Here is a 23,733-nt window from a genome sequence, read left to right on the forward strand (position 1 = left end):
TAATGAAGAAAAGATTGAAGTTGTCAAGGACTTCATTCTTCTTGGATCAACTATCAACACTCATGGAAGCAGCAGTCAAGAAATCAAATGACGTATTACATTAGGCAAATCTGCTGCACAGGACCTTTTTAAAGTGTTGAAGAGCAAAGATGTCAGCTTGAAGATTTAAGGTGAGCCTGACCCAAGACATGGTATTTTCAATAACCTCATATGCATGAGAAAACTGTACAGTGAAAAGGAAGACCGTAGAAGAATTGATGCTTTTGAGTTATGGATATTGGAGAATACTGAAAGTGCCATGGGCTGCCAAAAGAACCAACACATTTTTGTTAGAAGAAATGCAGCCAGAGTGCTCCTTGGAGGCCAGGATGGCCAAACTTCGTCTCTCATACTTTTGACATATTGTCAGGAGGGACCAGTCGCTGGAGAAGGATATCATGTTTGGTAGGGTGGAAGGTCAGAGAAAAACAGGAATACCACCAGCGAGATGGACTGGCCAAGAGGCAGCCATGAGTGGGCTCAAATGTGGCAACGATAGTGAAGTTGGCCTAGGATCGGGCAGTGTTTCGTTTTGCTGTGCACAAGGTCACTATGAGTTGGTATCTACTCGATGGCCCCTAACAATAACAACAAACTTGTTCCACCTAGAGTATTACTTTAATTACTTTGTTGCTGCCGTTGGTAATTGATGTTGTCGGGTCCGACTCACAGTGACCCTGAACAGAGTTTCTGAGGAGTGGTTGGTGGGTTTGAACTGCAGACCTTATGTTCAGCAGTCCAGGGCTGATCCTACAGCACCACAGGAGTCCCTTTTCTTGAGCAGTGAACAGTGAAAAGCCTCTCTGAGGCTAACAAAAAAGCAATATTCCTCACAAAGCCTTTCATGATACTGAAATCAGAATTACTTTCCCTTATTTCTGGGCCCCTCAGTATGTTTGATACAGAATGCTATTTTGACTCAGGGTTTAAACTCATCTCCATCACTCATTTGCAATGGGACCTTGCTCTCAGTACTTGTTCTCTCTGAGCTTTGGCTTCCTCATCTGTAGAATGGCAGTAATAAAATGGTAGTGCCTACTGTTTGAGACGTGTCTGATTTTCACCTGTCAAATAAGGAAATTAAATCTCAAACTCATTAAGTAACTGGGCCCAAGCCACGCATCTTTCTGCAGTCAGATTAGGAACCCATTCTAATGGCAATGCCCACACTCAGTACCACCCACATCATTTATTCCTCCTAAATATCTAAGAGAACCAAGCACCAAAAACCTCAACACAGTAAAAATACAAGTAGGAACAGCTATGGAAACTTGTGTAAGTATTTCTTTCTTCATGTTTTTTCCAAAATGTCAATTTTAATGGCTGTGGACTATTCCATGCAACAGCAAAGAATAAGCAAACCTGCAGTAAGTTCTCCTCTTCGCACAGATGTTTATCAACCTTCTTGTAGAGGTTATCCAGCCCTTTCTTCACCTCCTTTCCAGGGTACTCTTTAATGACTTTACGAAGCTCTTGCTTGTTAAATGCAAGTTGGTAGCTCACTTCTTCCTCTCTTATACCTTGTGCCACACGAGCTTCAACACCTTCAAAGAAATGCTTCAAGGAAACGAAAAGAAATAATGGTTAAAAACTGCTCTTATGATCACTTACATCAAAAAAGGAAAAGGTTATAAAACAGTACATATTCACCATAGAAAAACCAGACTATGTATATATGAAAGTGGTGCTGGTGGCTATGAGCTGCGGAGTCGGTTCTGACACATAGTGACCCCGTACAAGGTTTCCGAGGCTGTCAATCTTTACGTGAGCAGAAAGTTCATCTTTCTCCTGCAGAGTGCTGGTAGATTTGAACTACTGACCTTGTGGTAAGCAGCCCAACTGATAACCCACTTTGCTATCAGAGCTCCTTGTATATGAAAGTAGAGAATAAAATAATAACTGCTTATTACTACACCACTTAGAGATAGCTAGTTACCATTTTAGAGTTTCTCTGTCTTTGTTAATGAAGCCTGGTGGCACAGTGGTTTAAGCATTGGGCTGTTAACCAAAAAGGTGGTGATCTGAGTCCACCAGCTGCTCCATGGGAGGAAGAGGAGCCACTTGGCTTCTAAACTCATCTTCCAACATATGAATACCTAGATGAGATTATAATTTTGTACCCTGTGTTTTTCCATTTAATATTATACGCTTTTTAACCTAAGTATACAATTTATTTATTTATTTTAATTAAATGTTTTTATTTTGGATTGAGTTGAAAGTTTACAGGGCATATCATCAGTTTTGCATTCAACAAATCATATACCTTGTTTCATTACATTGATTATTATCCCCTCCATATATCATCAGTTAACAGTGTTTCTCTCTATCCTCTTTAGCTTTTTTTTTTTGTTTGGGGGGGGGGAACTTGCCTTTTTGGAATTTACAGTCTCGGCTTTTAGGGAAGGTTTTTACATTTGTCTGTGGATATCCAGGGCTCATGTATGAGATTACTAACAAGCATTACTGAATAATCAGATGAGGGACAGTTTGCTATGTCTACTAGGTAGCTAATGTCTGATCCTCAGAGCCTATGGTTTGGACGGTCAACAACGCTTGGGCCCACAGGGGCTTGGCCTCCTGACCGGGTCTGCACGGTCTGCATCCGAATCCTCCTTATTTATTGTTTGTTTAAGGGACGCTGCCTGTCTTAGGCGGTCAGTGCAAATTCCTCAGTCTTACCAGTCATTGAAACTCATTGCAGCACTAAGTATACATTTTAATTGTTGTAAAATATTCCATCCAGTGAGTACAGTACTGGATTTTAATACGTTTATAAATTTTTTCATTTATTATAAATGTTATTGTTGTTGTAAGTGCCGTGGAATAGATTCTGACTCATAGAGATAATGTATAAGGTTTCCAAGGACTTTGTGGTTCACAGTCCAGTGCTGATCCTACAGTGCCACAACAGAAGCCCATTGTAAATATAGTTATCATAGTAATATCACAATATCATAAATAATCTTTGGGTTACTTAAAAAAAAAAAAAAGATTGCATGGCTTTATAATTTCCTAATCATTTTAATGCCCCAAATTAAAGATATATAACAAGAAGCATTCATTAGAGTCTGTCAGTCTTATTTCTTTAGAATAATATGATGAAAGAGTAAAAGTGGATGATATCAGATAAATTAAGCAAAGAAAATGCTAGGCTGACTGTAAGAGAAGCAATATCCAAATGTTTAAATCACATAGATTATGAAACAGTCTATTAAGTGAAGTGGTTAGAAGTACCATCACACAGGCTATAAAAATAGATTGCACTAAGCATTTCACCAAAGAGAACCATGTGGTTTGACTAGATAAACACAGGTCTCCTCAAATGAGATTACTTTTTAGCAACATTTCTGACTAAAATGATTCAGCTGAGGAGTATAACTTTGAATATTCTGAAAATTCCTCATACATACACATTGCTCCCCAGGAAAGCTCAACTGCCTTATATTTCTATCAACGGTATACAGGAACACCAGCTTTCCAGAGCAGCATCACCAAACACTCCCTGCCATTTTGACGAGTGAACAAAGTTTCTTTCATTTCATAATTCTTTTCTATAAGTGACGTTAACATGTTTTCATACATTTAGTAGTGATTCAGCACCCTTGCCCATTTACACACTGGGATCTTAGTGTTTTCTTACTGATTTTAAAAGAGATCTTTTATACTAAATACACTGATAGTTGTATTGTCACACAGATATTCAAGGGATCTTCATAATTCTACTGCTTTTAAGAACTGCAGAGTGCTGTCCCTTGTGGGGTCCTGAGTGTTACAATCATTAAGCACTGGGTGCTCAGGGATGGAAAGGCTGGCAGTGCAATGCGACCAGAGGCACTTCGAAAGCAAGGTCTGGCAATGTGCTTCTGAGCCGTCACTGCCTTGAATACATTCGGGTGAAGTGAATTTTATTTTGCATGAATGCAGCACTCACTAGTCAACACCAGTGTGACAGCAACCAATAACAAAGGATTTTGGAGATGAGTTATTAACTCATTTTATTCTAGCTTTGTACCATTTTTTATTTTGAACATATAAGTCCTTTTAGTTTTTACTTGCTACTCACACCCCAAGTAATTTCCCTTAAAACCACTTACTGTGTAATCATTCCATTTTCTACTAATATGTGACAGTTCCTTCATCCTGTATAAAATCCTTACATGTATATTGGGATCTAGTTAAAGATTAAACAGCCTTATGGATTGGCACGCTTACACATGCATACTGTACAAGACAATTTAATAGCACTAAGCCCAATTCCTTATTACTTTTATCTAAGACGTTCTTGTTGTTAAGTGCTATCAAGTTGGTTCCGACTCACAGTGCCACTGTACAGGGTTTCTAAGGAACGGCTGGTGAGTTTGAACTGCTGACGTTGTGGTTCAAACCGACTTTGTGGTCCAGAGCTTTATCCCACAGTGTCACACTTCATTAAATTTCCTGCTGCTCTTATAATTTGTTTCTACATGAGCTTCTAATTGGCTACTGCTGACATACAGGAAAGAAAGTAGTTTACGCATGTTTATTTAGAATCCTGCCACTTTACTGGAGACAAATAATTTGAACATGTCATCAACAGTAATGACAATCTTGACTCTTCTTTCTGGAGCTCTTGTTTATGTTTCATGTCTTATTGCACTGACCAAACTTTCTATAGGAATGTTAGGTAGTAAAGGAACCAGCAATGCTTTTGTTAAATTCAATTTAAAAGCAAATGCTTCTAGATGGATCACCAGCAGTTCTACTCCATGAAATCTGGCTAGGTTCCTGCTCTTGCTACATTTGCTTAAACTGGCAGGCTCTGATCTGGAAATATGGCCTGATGAGCCACCAGTGTTGCCGGCAGTATGTGAAGGAACGGGTTTCATCCAGTTGGACAAAGTGATCTTCCTTGAATGGATTATCCAAGGCATCTACCCAACAAAAGGAACAACATCAACTCTTCGTACATAAAACAAAACAAAACAAAATCAGAAATGAGGACTGTTTTGTGGAATACTTTATTGGCTATGAAAATCAATTTTTAAAATATACTATCATCTTCCACACTGTTGATTTATCTTTTAAAAAAAGGGGGGAGGGATACTCCAATGTTGCAGTTAAGTGCCATGTAGACTTTAGGTTTGAGACAGAATTATTTACTATCTTAAAGGATCTATTCATTCTTCAGTTTTATATTAAGGAACTGGTTCTGCATTTGAATAGATGTCTTTTGATTACTTCTTCAAAATGTTGATCATAGATACATATTCTTTATTTGACTCTAATTTCAAGTTATAAACCTCTAAAAAGCGATTAACCATATTTTGTACAAAGTTAGAAAAATCCCTTTTTTGATTTTACTATGTTGTTAAGTTCTCTAAGATCACCATTTCTTTTTTCAAAAATGTCTTATTATGAATTATGTGATAGTTTACATGGGAGAACATTAGCTTTACATTCATTCTATCGTCTGTAAGATCACCATTTCTTAATTTTAATGATCTGACTTGCTCTAGGAAATGACTTAAGTCATAAAAAAGAAAAAGGAAAAAGTAATGAATATATACCAATTTTTAGTATCCTCTTATCCTTATCCGAACCCTCTGTAACGATGTACAGCCTCTGAAACCCTACAGAGTTGCTATGAGTCGGAAACGACTTGATGGCCTTGAGAGTTTACTGAACTAGGGCTGACCACTCCAGATGTAAGCACTGGGGAAGGACATGATATAATGAAAACCTACAAACCACGCCCCAGCTTTGTCACTTCTTGGCTTGTATAACTTCCAACAAGTTCAGTTACCTTCTGTCTCTTCATCTGTAAGATGGGAATCCTATTATCTTTTCACACACACACCATTGTTTATAAGAATGAAAAGAAATCTATATAAAGAATGTAGCAGTGTCTGGTCCACTAGCAATAACTGACCCTTTTCCTGAATGCCGCTAATCCAATACAAGAGCCAGTTTAAGATAAATGCTTGTACTGTGTAAGGAAATGTATTCTGAATCCAGTAAAACAGATGGAAGATATACTTACATTTAGTTTTTCAAGTGGCTGTCCTAAAGAGTAAATGACGTAAGACTGAAGGTGATCTGTGTATTTTTGTTTGGCTTCTTTTTTTTCAGCGTCCAGACATGAGATTTTTAAACGGGAGAGAGTTGCAAAAATGTGGTGAAAGTTCTCCATCATAACGACATCCCGAGGGGTCTTCTGGCTTTCATTTGCTACTTTCTCCACTATAAACAAAAACAAAAATATATAAAAACGTCTCTGTCTACGAGTTTGCCCACATTTAGCTATAAAATGTTGTTCTTGTTAGGTACTATGGTTGTTTCTGTTGTTAACTGCTGTCACACTGGTTCCGGCTCATAGAGACTCTATCAAGGTGTCTGAGGAGTGGATGGTGAGTTTGAACCGCTGACCTTTTGATTCAGACTGACCTTGTGGTTCAGTGCTTTACCCTCCAGTGCCACACCAGGACTCCACGTGCTAGTGAGTGGGCTCCAATTCATAGCGACTTGACGCACACCAGAATGAAATGTTGCCCCGTCCACGTCAGTCTCACAGTTAGTTCTGTTTGAGCACATTGGTGATGCTACGGTGTCCATCTATCTTGTTAGGGGTTGGATAGCATCGGTTTTTAAAAATGCGTACGCTTAAGAACTAAGCACATTTTTGGACATTCCTTGATTAGAAGAATTCTAATCAAGGAATCACTCTAAGATTCTCATGTATACATAGGAATTTAATACGTGATAAAGGTGGCATTTCAAATCAGTGGGGGAAATGGTGTATTACCCAAATGTATTAGGACAACCAGCTGGCCCTTTTGAATATACACTAAATTCAGGTTCTTATTTTACATCTTTTAGTAAATCAAATTCTAAGTTGCTTATGCATTGAAAATGTAATAAACAATGACAACAAAAATCCAGTTGCTGTGGAGTCCAATTTGACTCATGACAATCTTGTGTGTATCAGAATAGCCCTGTGTTCCACAAGGTTTTCAATAAATGAATTTTTTGTTATCTTCAAGGTGGACTCAAACCTCCAAGTTTTCTACAAGCAGCTCTAAGCACATTTGTACCACCCAGGAACTCCAAACCAATTTGTTTGTTGTTATTGTTGTTAAGTGCCATCGATTTTGTACAGACTCATAGTGACCTTATGCACATCAGAACGAAACATCTACTGTTGCCACGCTTGAGTCCATCGATGCTGCCACTTGGCCAATCCATCTCGTTGGGGGTTTTCCTCTTTTTCTCTGACCCTCCACCTTACCAAACATGACATCCTTCTCCAGAGATTGGTCCCTCCCAACAATATGTTCAAAGTATGAGAGACGAAGTTTGGCCATCTTGGCCTCCAAGGAGCACTCTGGCTGCACTTCTTCTAAAACGGATATATTACCCATGGCACTTTCAATATTCCAAGAAGAATGAAGTCCTTGACAACTTCAATCTTTTCTCCGTTGATAAGAATGTTGTTTATTGGTCCAGTGGTGAGGATTTTTGTTTTCTTGACATTGAGATGCAATCCATACCGAAGGCTGTGCTCTTTAATCTTCATAAGTAAATATTTAAAGTCCTCTTCACTTTCAGCGATCAAGGTTGTATCATCTGCATATCGCAGGTTGTTAATGAGTCTACCTCCAATCCTGATGCCACGTTTTTCTTCATAGAACCCAGTTTCATATAACCCATGTTTAGAAAATAAGTGAATAAAATCATAAACACTAAAGAAATTATAGATAATTAAATTATTTTATGGCAGTGTGGCCTTTCTAAACATGGCCCAAAACTTGAAAAAATGGGTAAATCTGACATAAAACTCGAAAACTCTTATAGAAAAATGCACAATAAACAAAATGAAAAGCAAATAAGAAAAACTATTTTTTTGTATAAAACTAGTAGGGAGTGTGGTAGCTCAAGAGATAAGCATTGGACTGCAAACTACACGGTCAGCGGTTTGAGCCCACTAGCCGTTCCAATTGGAGAAAGATGAGGCTTTCTGATCCAGTAAAAAGATTTAAAGCTTTAGAAACCCTACATATAGACCAGCTCCATGGTACTTTAACAACAACAACAACACTAACAATAAAGGATCAACAACCTTTTTATAAAAGAAGCACTTTTGGAAAAAAATATAAACATATAGAGAAAAATGGGCAAATGAATGGTAATTAGTAATATATGAAATACAACTAGCCCCCGCCCCAAATGTTCAAGTACTCTAGTAATCTGTGAAATACAAATATGAATATTTCAAAATAACAACATACTTTACAGCATATTAAGATGACCCAGAATAAAAACATTGATAATACCTATCTATCCAGCATCGGTACTTGTGGGACGGCAACTTTTAGTGAGCACTCTTGGCAAGAAACCAGTATCACCTTTCTGAATGACAATCTGGCAAAAGCCTTGAGAAAGACATAAACCCTTTAATTCAGTAATCCCATTTCTAATAATTTCCCTCAAGGAAATTATTGGGAGGAAACTAGAAACAAATGAAATGTATGTTAGCAATAGATTTGGTATTTAAAAAATAAATGGAATACTCTGCAATCAATAAAAATTATGGTTACCAGTGCTTATTGACAACGAAGAGCAGGGTTATAGAGTCTAGCAGGTGCCACTGTGTCTAAGGTGTATAAGGCATGATAAAAGTTTTATATTTAAGATTAGGATTGCTATGGGTCTTAACCAACTCGATGGCGCCTAATAATAGATACACTGATAGTGGGTATCTATCCATCTACTTAACAGAGCAGAAGGGAGACAGATATGCATTGAAAAGTCTGGAAAGATAAAAATTAAATGTTATCTCTGTACAATGAGATTATGAGGGGAATTTAAGAAGTTTGTGGAAAAATTCCAGTGTGTTTCAATTCCATTTCCCCATGAAATTTTGAACTCCCCCTTGCACGTTGGTGTTGTTGCTAGGTGCCATTCAAGATGGTTTGGACTCATAGCCATCCTATTCAGGACAGAATGAAGCACTGTCCAGTCCTGTACCACCCTCACAATTATTGTTACACTTGTTGATGTCACTTTGTCAATCCATCAATCCATCTCCACTGATGGTCTTCCTCTTTTTTGCTGACCTTCCACTTTACCAAGCATGATGTTCTTTTCCAGGGACTGGTCTCTCTTGTTTACATGTCCTAAATATGAGAGACAAAGTCTTGCCATCCTGGCTTCCAAGGAGCACTCTGGCTGTACTTCTTCCAACAAAGATCTGTTTGTTCTTCTGGCAGCCATGGTACTTTCAACATTCTCCTCCAACACCATAACTGAAATGCATCAATTCTATGTACAACTTTCACATGCATATGAGGCTACTGAAAATACCATGGTTTGGGTCAGGCGCACCTTAATTCTCAAACTGGTATTTTTGCTCTTCAACACTTTAAAGGGGTCTCATGCAGCAAATCTGTGCAATGCAATACGTCATTTGATTTTTTGGCAGCTGCTTCCATGAGTGTTGTTAGTGGATTTAGGCACAATGGAAGTTTTTGACAACTGGTCTTTTCTCCTTTTATCATGATGCCATTTATTGGCCCAATGGTGAATATATATATATATATATATATTTTTTTTTACATTGAGGTACAATCCATATCGAAGGCTGTGGTCTTTGATCTTCATCAGTATTTTAAGTCCTCTTCACTTTCAGTGGGCAAGGTTGCATCACTTTCATATTGCAGATTGTTAATGAGCCTTCCCCCAATTCTGATGGCATGTTCCTCTTCTTATACTCTAGTTTTCTCAAATTATTTGCTCAGCATACAGAATGAATAAATATGGTGAAATAATAGTCCTGACACATACCTTTCTTGATTTCAAACCATTAAGTATCTGCTTGTTCTGTTTGACAACTGTCTCGTGGTCTTATGTACATGTTCTTCATGAGCACAACTGAATGTTCTAAATACCCATTCTTCTCAATGTTATCCATAGCTTATCATGATCTACATAGTTGAAAGGCTTTGCAAAGTCAATAAAGCATAGGTAAACATCTTGCGGTATTCTCTGCTTTAAGCCAAGATCCATCTTACATCAATAACGACAGGCCTTGTTTAACGTTCTTGTCTGAATCCAGCTTGAGCCTCTGGCAGTTCCCTGTATATGTAATGCTGCAGCGAAATTTTACTTGTGTGTGATAATAATGACATTGTTCTATGATTTCTGCATTTTGTTGGGTCACCTCTGTTTGGAATGGGCACAAATATGGATTTCTTCCAATCAGTTGGCCAGCGGCTGTCTTCCAAATTCTTTGGCATAGATGAGTAAGTGCCTCCAGTGCTACATCAGTTTGTTGAAAGATTTCAATTTGTATTTCATCAATTCTCTTGTATAGGTAATCTTACATTTTTTCTTGATTTTTCTGAATTTTTGGGGAGGGGTGTAACAAACAAATATTACCGTACAATCAGATAAAGTAAAGCTATTTTGAATAAAAACAAGCATACAGGCATTTGATAATGAAATTTATCAAGCTTTTCCATATACTTACTTCTACTGAAAGTATGAGACAATTCCACATGCTCTCCATGTTTTAGCTTTTAAGATTATAGAGTACATCCTATCAGATAATTTATTTCAAATTAAGTGACACGTCCAAACTGTTTCTGTAACTTCACTGTGGGATCTGACACAGTAAGAGAGTGAATGACAGTACTTGAAAACTGAAATAAAGTCTAAAGAAGCCTAGAAAAGTGATCTATTTTACTCCCTCCTGTAACAGGTAAGAACACTGAGGGCCAAAACCTGGACACATGTGCTGAAAGGTTACCCAGACACCACTGCCCAGCATTTCCAGGAGACTCTTGTTGAAGGTACATGTCATCTGGGAGGTCAATTTTTTGTTTATAAAATGACTTTCAACTTTACACAGGGATACAACCAGACAAGACTTAACAGAAAAGTGGTTCTTTAGGACGATGAAAAGACTGTATTTACTTCTGCTTTTTCAAAGTTAAGAAATCTTTTATTTCAGCAAATCTTAAAAAACAAAGACAGTAGAATATGGAATTAAGGAACATGTATATCTCTCAATTTCCAAGTGACCAGATATAATGAAAACAACAAACCAAAAAAATTCCTAAGAATGAAAGCTTACCATTAACAAATACTCCTCTGATAAGTTTGGTGTATGCTTTATCTAGATCTCCACGGCGCTCGGCATTTTTAAAGATTGATTCTGCGAGTCCAGCAAATTCTTCAAATTCCGCCACAAATGGAAGAATTCCTACTTTACTCTTCTTTGAGATTTTCACTTCTTCCATTTGCCTTATTTGGTTACTCTAAAGTTAGGCAGAAAACAAGGGAGAGAGATACCTAAACAACTTAGAAACTACATTATAATTATAATCAAATATATATATCATTGAGGCAGAACATAATTCAGAACCTAGAACAGTTTGGATACTTACTAGCTTAATGAGACAATGTAGGATAAGAACTGGACTGCTAACATCAAGGTTGGTGGTTCAAAACCACCAGCCACTCTACTTGGAAACCCTATAAAGGGTGACTTGCTACAGTTGGATCTGACTCAGTGGCATTTAATAACAACTCATTGAAGATGAATCACTACAGGGATAATTGAAAAAAAAAAAAAAAGCTACTTTTATAGATTGAAAAATATAGAATTATTATGTTTCATTTAAGAATAAAAAAGTCAAAGAAAAGCCCAAACTATTTAAAACAAAATATATTTAAGGCTTGTGAACCTCAAGTATTTGCTTGGAGAAAAAACAACTATAAAACATTTCTATCACTTATGGGAAGGTAAGCATATGGTGCGTGGCCATTTTGGGTCAGAGCTGACCAGTGAACACACTGGATCTTGCCAGTTTATTTCTAGATGGTGTCAATGTGGAGAAGTTTGAGAAACAATGACATTTCCTATTCTCATCACTCTACAATTTCTGTTTGCATAGACAAGTTCTGTTATTATAAACTTTTTATTGGGCGGGGGCAGAGTATGAAGACACAGAGGATCATTATTTCTATAATGCATTTGCACTAAATAGTTTTCTATATTTTTTAATTGTTGTCGATGTTAAGTGACCTCAAGTCAGTTCCGACCCATAGCCATCCCGTAGGGTTTCCGAGGAGAAACTGGTGAACTTGAACTGCCGATCGTATGGTTCAAACCAACTTTGCAGTCCAGCACATTAACACACAGTGCCACATCGGGACTCCATTTCTTAATTACTCATTCTTAATAGCTCAGCATGAAAGTGCGTGTGCATACAGGTGGCAAGATACAAAAGGAACGCTGACATACACAGGATTTAGACATTAGTTCAAAAAGGTCCACTCAATTATGAATCCACTGTGGTTTTGTGTACTTCACAGGGGGTCTAGAATTCTGGGTGACATTTAAATGCAGGGGATACAGACTACAGTTTGCATATAATTGGACATGAACAGGAGATATTCTAAAAGATAGTTGCCATTTCTGGCTTTGTGACTGGTAGGGTAGGAGGAGTGCATTCATATAAGCAAACAGTCATGAATGAAATCAGTTACGACAGAAACATCAAGTCAAAGGTCTCTTATTTTCAGCTGGAAGTCCACTCATATTGCTATTATCCAGAAGGACATGGAGGCATAGTTAAGATTACTTAAGACTACAACTTAGACATTACCCCCCAGGGCACCTAGCAACAACAACAATAACAAAATCATATATTAATCTCAAAGGATTAATAAGTCACAAAGTGAGGAATCTTGAAAAGCACACTAAACACAGTTAAGACATGTACTAGACTGCAAGGTCCAGAATGACAGTACTTGATGTGTAAGTTAGTTCCTAATTTTGTCTTTAGTTCAGGCTTGACTAGCTTTCTTATATATGGAGAACACCATATATCTTGAGCTTGGGCAGCAGATGAAATTGGCGAACTCAGACTCTATCTGTTCCATTTTTGGCAGCCATGTGACATTCATGCTTTTTGCTCACTACACAGACCCATTAACCTTTGAACTGTTTTAGGCTCCAGGCCCTGCTTTGTCCCCAAAACTAACTTTTACAGAGCAATCAACTACATACTGTGAGAAGATTAGGTTAAAAGGTAAGAGGCAAAGAGGAAGCCAGGTAGCAGAAGGGTCCATCTTTGTCTTGAGTGGCTAGAGGTAAGTCCTTTAGAAATATGTGCCATTTAGGAGAAAACGTGAAATGATACCTTTTCCTAGGTTAATGCTATTTAATTAACATTAACAATCTTTAATGAACTATTAATTACTACTATTGTCACCACCACTACCATCATTGCTGTTGTTGTTAGGTGCTGGCAAGGCAGCTGTGACTCATAGCATACATACAACAGATCCCAGTACTGTCCAGTCCTGTATCAACTGTTGTTTGTGTGAGCTGAAACCATCATTATCAGCTATCAGTCATTAGCCATTATTCTGGGCCAAGCAATAATAAGCTTATGTCTACATTTACCTAACATGATAACTTTTTTTTCTAGTGTTGTTGTTGTTAGGTGCCATTCAAGTCGGTACTGACTCATAGCGACCCTATGCACAACAGAACGAAACACTGCCTGGTCCTGGGCTAACCTCACAATTGTTGCCATGCTTGAGCCCATCGATGCTGCCACATTGCTACTCCATCGTGCTGGGGTCTTCCTCTTTTTCTCTGACCCTCCACCTTACCAAACATAATATCCTTCTCCAGTGAATGGTCCCTCCTGACAGTATGTCCGATGTATGAGAGACGAAGTTTGCCATCCTGGCCTCCAAGGAACACTCTGGCTGCACTTCTTCCAACACAGATCTGTTGGTTCTTTTGGCAGTCCATAGCACTTTCAATACTCTCCTCCAACACCATACTCAAATGCATCAATTCTTCTACGGTCTTCCTTAGTCACTGTCCAGCTTTCATATGCATATAAGATTACTGAAATTACCAAGACTTGGGTCAGGCGCACCTTAGTCCTCAAGCTGACATCTTTGCTCTTTTAACACTTTAAAAAGGTCTTGTGCAACAAATTTGCCTAATGCAATACGTCATTTGATTTCTTGACTGCTGCTTCCATGATTGTTGATAGTTGATCCAAGAAGAATGAAGTCCTTGACAACTTCAATCTTTTCTCCATTGATAAGAATGCTGTTTATTGGTCCAGTGATAAGGATTTTTGTTTTCTTGACATTGAGATGCAATCCATACCAAAGGCTGTGCTCTTTGATCTCCATCAGTAAATATTTTACATCCTCTTCACTTTCAGCAAGCAAGGTTGTATCATCTGCATATCACAGGTTGTTAGTGAGTCTTCCTCCAATCCTGATGCCACGGTTTTCTTCATATATCCCAGCTTCTTGGATTATTTGCTCAGTATACAGGTTGAATAAGTATGGTGAAAGAATACAACCTTTCTTAATTTTAAACCATTCAGTATTCCCATGTTCTGTTTGAACAACTGCCTCTTGGTCTGTGTACAGATTCTTTTTGAGCACAATTAAGTGTTCAGGAATACTCATACTTCTCAATGTTGCCCATGATTATCATGATCCACACAATCGGATGGTTCTTGGAAGTTTTTATAAGAATAACTTATTCTTATAAGGGTAATTTAATAATACTATTATTAAAGTTACTATTTAAATAAGCAGGTGAAATAAATGATTAAATAATTAATATGTATACAATCAAAATAATCCACTTAAAATTTTTATTTTTAATAAAATTAAATATACTAATAAAATGGAATATACTAATAAAAACAAAAAAATCCAAGTGATAGTTTCATGAGATTATGAGATCAATAAAAACTAAGGTTTTTCATGAGATCAATAAAAACTAAGGTGTCAGTGAATTACCTACTAGATCTCTAAGCACCTACTCCACAATTTGCCAAGATTCACAATGTAGAAGGGAAACTAGCTCTGCTCAAGTATGTTGTAGGCAACATCCTGCTTCAAAGTTTTGGAGCATGAACATCATCAGATCTTCCAATACACAACTAAAATCTCTGAAGTACTTTTACCTATTTTTAAAACAAATAACTAGAATTCTAATCTATTTTTAAAAACTTACAATGCATTTGTCAAAATTCCTTTTGATAGTCACCAAAACATTTCCCAATGTAGTACTTAGAAAAGAGGCAGGGTCCACGTTCTGTGCAGTCCACACATGATGACTCATTTTGACTAGCATGTAAAGGGAGTTAAAGCTATCAATTTTGTCTCCTAGTGCAATTAAGTTGTTTAGTTCTGGCTCAATGCAGCGAAATATTTTAATCATCATCTGGCGGATCATATCTTTCCTGTTGAGGAATCATAAGAAAGAGAAAGTTATTACAAGTTTCAGGTGCATTCATCTGTAACTTTAATCTGCTTGGTATACACAAATGGCTTATGTTTTAGATTTCAAACTAAAAACTTTTATATATGAAGAACTCAACAACTATTTTTCAATATAAAATTTTTTTGAAATTAAGTGTGATCACTCACAATACCTTGATGTAAATGTCAAGCTGGGTCCTCATTTATGTTTTTTGATTTCTGAGAAATACACTGTAATTCAAAGGCTACTTCCTACCAGCAAACATCAGAGTGACTGCATTTTTTGTATGTTTAGTGAAGCAAACAATAGCAACAACAACTAAGAACAAAGTCCAACTATTTGTGATATCAGTTAATTTCTCATTCACGTTATCACTGACAACAACAGTGAAGCAAAGAAATGTCAAGAGGTATACAACTAGACTAATTTTATCTACTCTAGTAAAACATCAAATAAGACAGTGAAAGTGCATGTTGGTGTTCCGTGGGCTGTCAGGTTAGAAAGTCATCCAGACCCCCCCAGTGTGCAGTTCAAATATTGCCCCACCCCCCCCAAATCAAGACATACTCAGATGAAACAGGCAGTGGCGTGCCAGAATTATGTTGCCGTGAAAACGTTCCTCCGTCCAGGTCTTCTGATTCAGTCTGCAAAAATTATTCAGGTACTTTACATGATAAAGACCAACAATTTGACTAGCGTATAAAGCAAAAGCCTGTTCAGTCTTAAAATTCCTAGGAGAAAATACATTATAAAAAATAATGGTTTTTAAAGGTAGTAATACTGATAAAGCTATAGAATAAAGTATGCTCTTTAGGAATAGTCATGAGATGTTTTATTCTTACATGTTATCCAGGAGTTACCAGGGAGTGAGAGGATTGTGTGTGTGCATGTGCGGGGCAGGAAGGGAGAGAATCAGACACACACAGCTGAAGGAAGCTCAGGTGGGTAGGAAGGGGAGAGCAGCTCAACAAAATAGAGGAAAAAGTCTAGTAACAACTTTCAGGAAAGAATGAAAGAAATTATTCTCATCTGTAGAACTTCAGCATTTAAAAACGAAAAATGCCCTGTAAAATTCTTACAGAGGCCAGTAAGTAAGCTGGTTTAACAACAATAGCAACAACAACGAAGAACAAAGTCCAACTATCTGTGATATCAGTTCATTTCTCATTCACGTTATCACTTTTTAAATGTTTCCTAAGGCATAATTTTTTGATATGATCTCACTGTATTTGCATTATGCTTTCAAGTTTTTCAAAATATTCTGGCAAATCTCTCACACACAGGAGGTATGAGGAACAGGCATTATTCTGTTCATTTGACAGATGAGAAAACTTGGAATTTAATAATCAGCCAAAAGTCCTGTAACTGGTGGTGGTGGTTATATGCCATGGAGTCGGTTCCGACTCATAGCGACCCTGAACAGGGTTTCCAAGGCTGTAAACCTTTATGGGAGCAGAAAGCCTCATCTTTCTCCCAAACCACTGACCATGAGGTTAGCAGCCCAACTCGTAACCACTACACTACCAGAGCTCCTGAAAGTCCCAAAACTAGTTAGTAAAAAACCCCAAAAAGCAAACAAAAAATGCTTTTTCTTAGATCATGGTGTACACAAATCGCATATTAAAAAAAAATGTAACTACTATATAATGCAACTACTAATTATAAGGGGAAGTACTAAGGTCTGAAAACTGCTATGTAAATAATTTTTAAATAACTCTTTAAAAGACACATGCAAAGAACCATCAGCATCAAGTCACAAGAGATGCAAACATGTTTATAGCTACATGGTCAGCTACTTACATGAGTTAATTATGAAACAAGAAAACTACTAGTTTTTTAAATATCCCCGCCCTCTAACTTATTTAATTAGAGCTTAGGCTTAAGACATCTGGAATATTAAATCAGATCCCCAAACTCCAACTATTATGGTTTCTGTTACCTTGTAGTATGACAAAAATCCTTTAAAAATATCTGTTCTGTAAATGTTTCCTTTTCAGTTCTGAGAGCGAAATTGTGACTATGCATTAATTGTAATACTGGCCAAAATAAATATGAATCATACCATTGTTCCAGGCATACTTGGATGTTGCTGCAGTTTGAAAAATTTACTTATGAAGTCCTGTTCTGCTAGACACAGGGGTTCCAGTTCACTCAGTACTTGTTCAAATATCTAAAGAAAACCAAAATGATGCGACAGTGAAAGAATTACACTGAATGCCAAGAAACAACATTCCACATTCAATTCACTTTTCAATCTCAACAGAATTCCAAAGGTAAAGTCTTCCAAAGGACTGACCAGATGACTAGGAAATGCAGTATTAACTAGGCAGAACAAGGCTACAAACAGGCTCATAAAATGCACTGTTCCTCACTTTAAAATCTGGAAAGAGGAAAAAGATACAACTTTTACACTTGATGCAATGCAAAGAAGAGTTAGCTTCACAAAAGCTGTTATTTCCTCTTTGTAGCTGCTCAGAGAAGTGATTCTAGATGCTAACATTTTGTGATTTCAACAAATAAACTTTAATGAACATTTCATATTTTTGGAGTCTTAGTGTGGCACTGTAGGATAAGCACTGAACTGCTCTCTGCAAAGTTGGTGGTTCATATCCAGCAACTGCTCCCTGGAAACGCTATACAGGGTCGTTATGAGTTGGAACAGATTCAGTGGCACTTAACAACAACAACGATTCACATTTTAGTTGCAATTTTACTAATATTCCTTTTTGGATTCAGAGTCACAAAATTCATGGTTAAGAGACCAATGGAGTCCAAATCTTTGAAAACATTTAAATAACAAAGAGCTATTAAAAATAAAACGAATACTAATGTTTAAGTATTTACTTGTTATTATATACTACACCTTATCGAATTTGGTTCTGTCAGCAACATCGAGATCTGACGCAGACATGTTTCCCATATCCAACAAGGAAGATGACTGAGATCTGCGATTCCCTGAACTCTGGACACTGAGCTTATTTAGACTAGAAGTAGATCCAGTTAACTTCCCAGAACTTCCATGAAGACCTAAGAAATAATCAAACTTTGAAAGTTGTGACCTCCACGAATAAAACATTCATAGCCTAGATCAGGGGCTTACTTCCATTGCCTTGGTCTTCTTGGGCTTTTATGTCATACTATTTACCATGTGAGGCACGTTACAGAGTATCCTCAGCTCTTATCAACATCGGTGTCCTAACCCTGAGCAAACTATCAGCAGAAGTGAAAACTGCAAAAATTCATAGCATGGGACTGAAAGAGACCTAAAGATCATGTAGTGCATGGAAGCTCACTCCAATTAGAAAGATGAAGTTGCCTGGTAATAGCTCTACACTATAGTATATAGTACATCAGAATTTCTTTTTCATTCAGAATGTATGAATGTGGATGAAGATCATTGACCCTTTAGTGCACAAACTAATAAGACTGTTGTATTTCTAAAGGAAGCTGCCATATCCCAGTATTGCTCATCGCCACATTAACTCAATATATTATTGTGAAGCCATATGAAATTGACAATAATTGCTCACATTTGACCTATCAAAAAGTCAATTAATATGATTCTACTTAATTCATTCCTGAAGCCAGAGATACTGCTTTGGTACAAGTGAGCTACTTACCTACAGTTTTTATTTAAAAAACTAACAAAAGAGAAAAACATCTGGAAATCTGCTGTACTTAACATACAATTAAAATGTAATGCAGACACCATCAACCATATTAGTACGGAACATCTGTATTTAGGTATAATCCATGAGAAGAGAAGGAAGGAACAATACGGCTAGACAATTTCCTACATATACAAGGATTCACTTTTTATAGGAAAACATAATGTTTTATTCAGAATAAAACATAATCAATAAAACATTCTTTTACTCCTCTAGAATATTTCTCAGTTAATCTGTATTATCTACTGATGGTCAGCAAGAACATTCGAGGGGGCTTCAAAAAGTTTGTGGGAAAATTCCATTACCTTTCTGTTTTGTTTTTTTCCATTACCTTTTAATTCCATTTCCCCACAAACTTTCTGAAGATCCCTAGTTTATTAAAACATAGTAGAAAAATTAAAGGTAAATTCTAGCTTTAATATATGAAAATCTGACCATATCTGTAAGAATTTTTAAAGAGTTTTTATACACAGCCTGAAATTAGAAGTATAATGGTTAAGCCTTTTCATACATTTCTAGCATGTTCTACTTTCTGACATACCATTTTTCACTAGTACATTTTCTTGTCTATAGCCATACCACTACCCACATGTTGGCTTTCTTTCACCAATACCTGAAAACTCAAAGCAATAAGAAATTTTGGTGTCAACTTTTTGAAAGACAAAGAACTAGTTTCTACACATTAAACAAACAGACATGCATTGAGAATACCTACTGATACACTAGGCATACTCACTCTCTGTTTCTTGTTTGACAGCACTTTCTTTTCGGGGCAGTGTAGCTGTGATGGATTAGGTTGCAAGCATCAAAGACAAAGACAAGTTAATAAACTGCATTTTGCACAAACCATGCACAAGAGGAAGTTAAGCTCTAGTATAAAAGACACATGCAAAGAACCATGAGAATCGAGTAATGAGAGGTGCAAACACGCTTAGTTGGCCAACTACTGTTTGAAAAATTCTGAGAAAACACTTTACTAGTCTTTTAATGTATTGCTTTTACTTCAATATTCAGGTAAAATGTCTCAATTTGTAACCCTGACCCCCATACACTTAAATGATTTTTTTTTTTTTTTAAGTTTACTAAGGGAGTACACCTAAATTTTAAAGACTATATTGGAAGTTTTTAATTTTGTTCAAGAAAATAATTTAATATAGTGACAATTCATAAGAATGAAGTTGTAGATTTAGACATTAAATACATCAATGGTTGCACATTTCCTGAACGCTCCTGAAATGAATCTCTACTGTACTATGCAATTTTATATTATATCTGATTTAAAATTAAAATTATATGAATAGGGTTTTAAAATCATTTAAAAATTAAGTGTCAAATTGGATTACTTAGTAACTAGCTTTGAACCTAAAATGATGACATAATCATTACACCAATTACCAGGATATGGGCAAGTGGGATGGTAGAACTAAGGGCACAGGTATAAGAAAAGACTTGGAGCTCTTTTAAGGCATTTGACATTTCTTTTATTCTAAAACTTCTCTCTCTATATCGGATAAATGTTAGAGATCATATTGCGAACCATTCTGCACTCAATTTACAAATTAATATAAGAAGAAAATCAGAGAATGAATGAAGCAGAAAATTAAAGATTATAACTATCATCTAAAAAATATTTTCTAAAAATAGAACTATGTTTTACACACTAACCCTACAATACAAAACTCTCTTAAAGGCACAAGTTACAGCTTAAGTTACTAACTAGCCACATGAGACATGTATATATATCCTCCCATCCTGGGCCACCTGAAGCTCAAAGAAATACAAACAACAAAGCTGAACATCACAGTGATAAAGATCATGGTGGAGCCACCAGCTAGCCATCTGAACAGTTCTTCCAGTTGGCCATCAACTGTCACCATGCCGTATTCACCAAGCAGCATCAGGACTGGAGGAAGACTTACTAACAACTGTAATATGCAGGCAGTACAACCTTGCTTGCTGAAAGTGATGGAGATTTAAAGCACTTACTGATGAAGATCAAAGACTTTCAGTATGGATTATACCTTAACATAAAGAAAATAAAAATCCTTACAACTGGAGCAATAAACATCATGATAAAAGGAGAAAATACTGAAGTCAAGGATTCAATGATTTCATTTTACTTGGATCCACAATCAATGCCCTTTGTAGGAGTATTTAAAAAAAAAAAAAAGAAAAAAAAATCAAAATCAAACGAAGTATTGCACTGGGCAAGTCTGCTGCAAAAGACCTCTTTAAAGTGCTAAAAAGCAAAGATGTTACCTTGAGGACTACGGTGCAACTGACCCAAGTCAAGATATTTCCAGTCACCTTATATGCATGCAAAAACTACACAATCAATACGAAAGAGTGAAGTAGAATTGATGCCTTTGAATTATGGTGTTAGAGAAGAATACGGAATACACCACAGATAGTAAGAAGAGCAAACAAATCTCTCTGGAAAGAAGTACAGCCAGAATGCTCTTTAGAAGCGAGGATGCTAAGACTTTATCTTATGTACCCTGGACATGTTACCAGGGGGAACCAGTCCCTGAAGAAGGGCATCATGCTTGGTAAGAGGGTCAGTGAAAAAGATGAAGACCCTTAATGAAATGCACTGACAGAGTGGCTGCAGCAATAATTGTGAGGATGGTGCAGGACCAAGCAGGGTTTTGTTCTGTTGTATATGGGGTTGCTATGAGTTAGAACCAATGCAGTAACACCTAATAACAATACTAGGGTCCCCAGTTCTAGAACAAAGGGTAAAATTTAATATAGTTTTCTTTATTTAGTAGCCAATAAGGAATATGGTACTAATAAAAACCAAAATAACCAAAAATGAAATCCACTGCTGTCAAACCAGTTCCAACTCAGAGATCCTACAGGCCAGAGCAGAACTGCCCCACAGGGGTTCTACGGATGGAATCTTCATGGAAACATGCTATCACATCTTTCAACCAGGCTATGACTGTGGGCTCAAACAGCCAGGTTTTCAGTTAGCAGAAGTACTCAACCACTAAGCCACCAAGGCTCCTTAGGTACCACTGAGATGGTGGAACACAATGAAACACTGGCCGACCCTGTGTCAGGCTTGAACCCGTTACTGTAGCCACTGTGTCAGTTCATCTCTGAGGGGTTTCCTCTTCTTCGTTGACCTCTTACTTTGCCAAGCTCGATGTCCTTCTGATCCCTCCAGATAATATGTTCAAAGTACATGAGACAAAGTCTAGCCATACTTGCTTTTTCTAAAGGACATTTTGGCTGTACTTCTTCCAGGACAGATATGTTTGTTGTTCTGGCAGTCCATGGCATATTCAATATTTTCCAACACCACCATAATTCAAATGCATCAAATCATAGATGTTTTATTTTGCTATTGAAAAAAACCTTAGAATAGCAAAGAAAACCTATTAATAAAATAAATAATAATAATGACCTTGTCAGAAGGAGGCTTTCCATCTTTTTGTTTGCCATTGAGTCAGTTGTGACTCATAACAACCCTGTATAGGGTTTCTGAGAGCGGCTGGTAGATCTAGCTCCCAGTCCACTGACTATCCTATAACGCCACACCAAGGCTCATAATGACCTTGTCCAAAAGAAAAGACTCTTTCCAGGAACCTTTGTTGTTATGTGCTGTGGAGTCAGTTCCGACTCATAGTGACCCTGTACAGGGCTTCCGAGGCTGTAAATCTTTACGGGAGCAGAAAGCCTCATCTTTCTCCCGCGGAACAGCTGGTAGTTTCGAACTGCTGACCTTGCGGTTCGCAGCCCGACTCGTAACCACTACGCTACCAGAGCTCTTTTTAGTAGATGTTAAAAATTTCAGTGTTGAGTGGTCCATCAGCATCATGACCCAGAATTCCCAGAGCAGGTAAAAACCAAAACACATTTTATTTATAATCACTAACTTTTGATTCATTGAAAAATTATCTTGCCAAAATTTCAGATTTGTATTTTAACTATAGTTACTATAAAAAATGGACTCCTGGTGTAGGGCTGCAGGATCAGCATTGAAATCTGAACCACAAGGTCGGTGCTTAACAACAACTATTAAAAAATTAACTTACATTTTGAAAAGATAATCTTTTAAAAAAATGTACTTTCTAACGTATTCAGAACTTTCCAAGTCATTTGCATTTATTTTTTAACTTTAAAATTCTAACAGATCTTCAAAGCTGAGAGAAGTTTTAAACAATCCTCTGAATTCTGTTTTGTAGTTTTCCCTTCCTTATAGCTGACAATATCAAAATCACTGAAGCTATAATTTTCTGATGCTATCTATCATCTCAGATTAGTCTCCTATTCCTTATCTCATTACTTAACAGTTAGATATAAAAATTATAAAATGGTCACAATTTAAAAATTATAAAATTATACCTTCTAACCTAGATTATCTTAATTAAAAAAATTTTAACAAGCTAATTTAAATGCTTAAGGGGTAAGGAAACAACAACAAAACATGGGCCTAACAAGTTAATGCAATGATTCCATTATGATATTATTATATCTGAGCTAAATTTATTTTATTACGTCATTTATCTCAATGTGCATCTTAAGACTTGGGAAACTATTATGTTACAGGGATTCATAGCTGCTCAGGAGACAATTTTAGAAAAATTTCCCTTTTACTTCCACTTTTCATACATTGAAGAAGAGTTTTCCCAAAATAAAATGGTTCACTAACAAGTGATGACAAATATACTTAATGAAAACATTAAACATGTAACTGTATTAATAATACACTGTTTACTCAAAAAA

General features: G+C 36.8%; 1 protein-coding gene across 2 annotated transcripts in view; it reads right to left on the reverse strand.

The window, feature by feature from the left end:
• Nucleotides 1–23,733, reverse strand: part of EXOC1 (exocyst complex component 1) — an 80,959-nt gene that overhangs the window by 7,274 nt on the left and 49,952 nt on the right. Inside the window, exons 11-18 of one of the 2 annotated variants that reach the window (XM_006868050.1) lie at nucleotides 19,736–19,780; nucleotides 18,195–18,358; nucleotides 17,394–17,501; nucleotides 15,899–15,975; nucleotides 15,083–15,311; nucleotides 11,150–11,333; nucleotides 6,059–6,258; nucleotides 1,402–1,596 (exon numbers count right to left, since the gene is read on the reverse strand). In XM_006868050.1, the coding sequence (XP_006868112.1) occupies nucleotides 1,402–1,596; nucleotides 6,059–6,258; nucleotides 11,150–11,333; nucleotides 15,083–15,311; nucleotides 15,899–15,975; nucleotides 17,394–17,501; nucleotides 18,195–18,358; nucleotides 19,736–19,780 (1,202 nt within the window). The remainder of the gene's footprint in view (nucleotides 1–1,401; nucleotides 1,597–6,058; nucleotides 6,259–11,149; nucleotides 11,334–15,082; nucleotides 15,312–15,898; nucleotides 15,976–17,393; nucleotides 17,502–18,194; nucleotides 18,359–19,735; nucleotides 19,781–23,733) is intronic. The other variant, XM_006868051.1, reaches the window with a different exon arrangement.

The sequence above is a fragment of the Chrysochloris asiatica genome, unplaced genomic scaffold, assembly GCF_000296735.1.
Source record: "Chrysochloris asiatica unplaced genomic scaffold, ChrAsi1.0 scaffold00115, whole genome shotgun sequence".
NCBI lineage: Eukaryota > Metazoa > Chordata > Mammalia > Afrosoricida > Chrysochloridae > Chrysochloris > Chrysochloris asiatica.